Genomic DNA, 5,321 nt, shown 5'->3' on the forward strand with positions numbered 1-5,321 from the left:
AAGTAAGTGACTACTGTCGTAAGATATAGAAATTGTATGTTGTATTTTGGCACATGCCCGTGGTTTCGCACGTGTCATAATTTGTATGTTGAGACCATTATGATTTAATACGTAAATATTATGCAACGTGAACGTTATGTTGTCTTGGATGAATTGATATTTGATATAATGTGAGGTGATATGTTATGCTCGGATTGCATTATGTGACTGGTAAGGTATTTACTGTATGAATTGAGCGCTATGAAACGTTATGTTGAAAGCATAAAAATGTTATGTTATGTCTTGTCAATTGCATGTATAGCATGATATGAATGACATGAACTATAAATAGCATGAAATAAAACCTCGGTATAAGCACAAACGATATGATAACTGATATGAGAAATGGTATGATATGAATAAAATGACAGTGAGTGTTATATTTAATAATGTTGAAAATGAAAAAAATATGTGGACCTCATGCATTCAAGGATACCCCTATTCCTTCCCGATTGTACGGGTGCATACACCACTTAGCAAGAGAACTACCATTAAGTTTTATATAATGCTGCCCTGACGGCTACTATTTCTAATGGGTATCCGGCATAGAGAGCTACCAAAGTATGCTCGCCCTACAAGGAAAGAGTCCAGAGGTATGCGAACCGACTAGTGGGTTCATAGTCGCACGTATGGGCCCTGTGCAGAGTATATGGTACACAACCAAGCTGCCCTTTGGATAGTACCGTAGGAAAATTGACTGTTATGATAGGTCTCGTCATTGCATTCGCATGTTCTTGCATAATAACCCTGATAGGGGCTTACTGAGAATTCTTAAAACACTTAAGCCTCGTGCTACTTCATTTTTCACATAAAGGCAAGGTGCCCCTATAAGACTGATGAGGCTTCACAACCCCGAGACCATGACACATGCATAGGATAGGTTTGCACTTCAAATTTAATAGTATAGGTTAGTATAGGTTGAGTTTTATTTGCATTCGACAATAGTATAGGTCAGTATATGTTGAGTTGTATTTGCATTTGACAGTAGTATAGGTGTAACGATTCAAGTTTCTGGAATAAAATAAAATCAAATAAATATAAAATAAATAATTAAATGTTCTCATGAAATCGTGGGATTTCCCGCGAGACATTTATTGCCTAATAGAAACATTTTTATTTCTCTAAGTTTTCCTTATTCTAAAAACTTTATACCTAATCAGTCGACCCCTTCCCTTAAAAGAAAACATACAGTTTTTGAAGAGGGAAATCGTAAGACGTACGGAAGGCTTCGAGTTTTTAGTGATGATTTTTGGGTAGAAGCGGAGTAACGTCGTGGGCGTTGCACAATGAGGAGTGGCAGACGAAACAACAGTAGGGATGAGCGTAAGCGTCGAAGTCTTGTTGTAATCGAAAGGAAAAAATCGTGTCTAGGGTTTTTGGTGTCTTTCGAGTAAGGAAGAAGAGGGATTGGATTAGGGCAGGTTTCGGCGTCTATGCACCCACAGGCTCACGCCACAAAAATCGCCGTCAACTGCAGCTCCTCTTGGCTCGACTTGGAGTGTGTGTCGGCTCAGCTTGACAGCTTAATTGGTCGGTTCGGTAGCATGGCTTATCGGCTCAGTATCGCTTTAATATATCGGTTCCTAGGTTTTTGGCCATTCTGAAGTCGTTTCTGCCCTTATTTTTACCATCCGAGGTCAGTATGATTCCTAACTGTCAAAGACAGATTATGTTGGGAGTTTATTTTGATAAATAGCAAGAGATTTAGCTAGTTATTATAGGACGTAATTAACCGTTGGAATTAGCTTGTTGTGAGTGACTTTGGCCAAGGCCATCGTGGTAAGTGACTTACTGTTGGAGTTAGCTTATTGTGTGATGTATGATGGTGCATGGCCTGTGGCCCCTGCATGCACCATTTTTTATATGATATGACTATATGATGTATGGATTATGTGACTGTTTACGCTATGAAAGGTTATGGATTATGTTGACTGTTGATTGTTTATGCTATGAAAAGTTAGTTGATCTACTAGTACTATATGCCATGAAAATGTTGATCGATGCCATGTATACACGTAGTATTATCGAGTCATGTCATGAAATGCTTATGAAACTGGAATGTACTTTCATGTACGTAATATGCCATGTAATGTAAGTTATGTGATATGCCATGTAATGTAAGAAACGTGTATGTGATGTTAGCAATGCTTATGTAATGCCATGTTAGGTATGTTAAGGGACCTCATGCATAAATGTATGTTACTTGCATCGAGATTCTTCCCCTTTATGTTAGGAAAGAATGAAATACAATATTTATGTTCGCCATGATATCATGCAGGCCCTTTTCTGTTCTGTGGTGTCCGGCAACATGTAATACGTTGTGCCCAACCAAGCCAGATCCAGGGGGTACGTATACGAGCCCGCCTGGTGGGTCCATGTGTGCGTACATGGACCGTGTGTAAAGGAGTACCACACATCTAACCCTACCTGGAATAGAAAAGCACCCAAGGCCATGTAAAGTTTATGAAAAGATAGGTCCCGCTCATATGTTGCATGTGTTTTCATTTCTAACCCCAACAGTGAGGTGACTTACCGAGTATTTCATAAAATACTCAAGTCACGTGCTGCCTACATTTTTCAGGTAAAGGCAAGGCACCAATGTACGGTTGACGATAGAGTTGAGGACACCATAAAAGTTAAAGAGGGGGACATTTTTAGTAGTTTATATTTATTTGTCTGTTTTAAGTTAAAGCATGGAACATTTTTTTTATTTAGATTTTTTTTAAAGTCAATTATTGAAAGTTTTATTTGGGAAATATGTTTGTTTTGGTTTTTTGGACATTTATGAAAGACTTTGTTGTGTTTATAAGGTTATTTATGATGAGCTTCCGCCTAATGAGTTATGTATGCATGGGTGACATCACTAATTAGATTTAGAAAATTAGGAACGTTACAATAGGTCAATATAGGTTGAGTTGTATTTGCATTCAATAAACTATAGGTTTAGTCGTGTTTTGGTTTTTTTTTTTTTTTTGGACCTTTATTACAATAGGTCAATATAGGTTGAGTTGTATTTGCCTTTAATAAACTATAGGTTGAATTGTATTTTCATTTAATAAAGTACAGGTTTAGTCGTATTTTTAATTATTAGGCCATAGGTTAGTATAGGGCATTTAATTGAGTAATGTTTTTCCTTCTTTCTTTGTATATATTTGCATTTAATAAACTATAGGGTGATTCTTTGCTTTCGGAAGAAGTGATCATAAACAATTGATCTTCTTCTTCTTCTTTTTGATCAATTACCTGTGCATCTACTTCTTTCACCTGATCTTTGGCTTTGCAGATCACAACTTCATGTCCAAGTTGATTGCATTTGGAGAAGAAGGCGTCAGGTTTTCTCCAACACTTATATGGTGGATGACCTTTCTTCTCACAATGACGGCAAGGTGGATAGAATTTTTTGGAAACTCCTTTTGTCTTCTGATAATTGGCAAATGAATCTCAATACGTCAATTGATTTTTGAAATTTTTGTTGTTTTTATACCTGCTGCTGTCTTGATGCTCAACAAGTAAGGCATTTTCAATCACCCCTTCTTGCCTCATAGACCTCCTTTGCTCTTGTGCTTGTAAAGAATTCAAGAGCTCTGTAAGAGAACTTTTGACAAGTCTTTAGTGTTCGCTAGAGTAGTAATGGTGGCTTCAAACTTCTCTGGAATAGTGACTAGCAGCTTTTCAACGATCCTGGAATCATTTAATACAGAACCAAGCAATCTCACCTTGTTGGCAATGCTGAGAAGTCTGTCAAAGTACTCTTTGACCGACTTCGACTCCTTCATCTTCTGCAACTTTCATTCCACGAATCCTCTCATCTCCTTCATATTCAGCATTGAGATAATCCCAGATTTTCTTTGCTATTTTGAGGGACATTATTCGCATGAAGATAATTTGAGATACAACGGCAAATAGACAAGCTTTTGCCTTTGATTTTCTTGTCTTCTTTTCCTTCTGTACTTTGATTTGTGCTACAGTAGGATTTGCTGAAAGTGGAGGGACCTCGTAATCCTCTTCTATTGCTTTCCAAAGATCCAAGGCCTCCAGATAAGTCTCCATACGAACTGCCCACATTTGATAATTGTCTCCATCGAAGACGAGTGGTGCAACAGTTGAAAAATTGGATTCTCCTTCCATCTTGATCTCACAGATCCCTTAAGAAGATAGCTCTAATACCAATTGTTAGTGACAAAGTGAGTGATTGAATGGTTGATAAGAAGATTATATTATGAAGAGCAAGAATGCTCTATAGATAACCCTAATCCTCAACGGTATACTCCTCCTTCCATCCCACGACCATGAAAACTCAAATTGAGCTAATTTAAAAGTAATTAGAATTGCTTTGAAGGAATTTGATGAACCGTAGTCTCTTAATTTTGAAAAACATGAGATCAATGAAATTCATAACCCAAAAGCTTCCAACTCGAGTTTAAGGAAATTCAAGACTTCATTTTTGTTTAAATGAAAGCCCCTACTTAATACTTTACAGAAGAAGGGGTAACTGATAGTGAAACCTTAAAATCCTCTTAAATTTGAAGTTCATTTTTTAGAAAAATTAGTAAAATGACATTTTTGCCCTAATGCTTACGTTTTCCTTAACAAACCTTTTTCAAATGACTTGAATCCTTATCATTTCTTCCTAGGGTAAAATTACTTACTTAGGCCCTTTGTCTTTGCTTAGGTCTCTTAGTTCCTATCCTTGAGTCTTTTAAACATATTTGAGTTACCTTAACCTTACTTGGGGCTTTACAAGTAAGTAACGTGACCCTGTCGCAAGGGATACAGGGGAATGGACAGGACCACTATGTGTTAAATCTAATATTTGAATCCTGATCTGAATCTTTGACATGATTCGTTATAAATTGTATTAGAGCTCTAGGCTTATAGATTCTGTAGACTCGCATATGATGTACACTCAGAATGTTTCCATTGTCTGGCTTACCAAATATAATAAAAGATATTATTTTTACTTTTTTGTGACTTGCTATACTTAGAATGTGAGTGGTACATGATGTATTGATGATTCAATACCGGTTTAGATTTAGCAAAACTTGTATTCAAATCCTATGTTGGATGAAAGTCCCACGTTAGTTAATTTAGGGAATGATCATGGGTTTATAATCAAGGAATACTCTCTCGATTGGCTGAGGCCCTTTGGGGAAGCCCAAAGCAAAGTCATGCCCAAAGAAAAGCCATGAGAGCTTATGCTCAAAGTGGACAATATCATACCATTGTGGAGAGTTGTGTTCATCAACATGGTATCAGAGTCATGCCCTAAACTTAGTCATGTC

At 37.0% G+C, this 5,321-nt stretch overlaps 1 protein-coding gene across 1 annotated transcript; it reads right to left on the bottom strand.

The window, feature by feature from the left end:
• Positions 1–3,614: 3,614 nt before the first annotated feature.
• On the bottom strand, positions 3,615–4,167 carry LOC147792427 (uncharacterized). Its single transcript, XM_087124483.1, has 2 exons — positions 3,934–4,167; positions 3,615–3,824 (listed from the first exon to the last, which is right to left on the bottom strand). The coding sequence occupies exons 1-2, from the start codon at positions 4,165–4,167 to the stop codon at positions 3,615–3,617; spliced, it is 444 nt and encodes a 147-aa protein (XP_086980609.1).
• Positions 4,168–5,321: the final 1,154 nt, after the last annotated feature.

This window comes from Cucurbita pepo, chromosome 6 (genome assembly GCF_057944985.1).
Source record: "Cucurbita pepo subsp. pepo isolate OVF chromosome 6, ASM5794498v1, whole genome shotgun sequence".
Classification (NCBI taxonomy): Eukaryota; Viridiplantae; Streptophyta; class Magnoliopsida; order Cucurbitales; family Cucurbitaceae; genus Cucurbita; species Cucurbita pepo.

What these genes read in the sequence shown, in the direction of transcription:
- LOC147792427 (XM_087124483.1), bottom strand. Translation starts at nt 4,167, where the DNA reads ATGGAAGGAGAATCCAATTTTTCAACTGTTGCACCACTCGTCTTCGAT. An exon ending in AAGCTTGTCTATTTGCCGTT is followed by an intron (nt 3,825 to 3,933) that starts GTATCTCAAATT and finishes GTGGAATGAAAG; the next exon opens with TTGCAGAAGATGAAGGAGTC.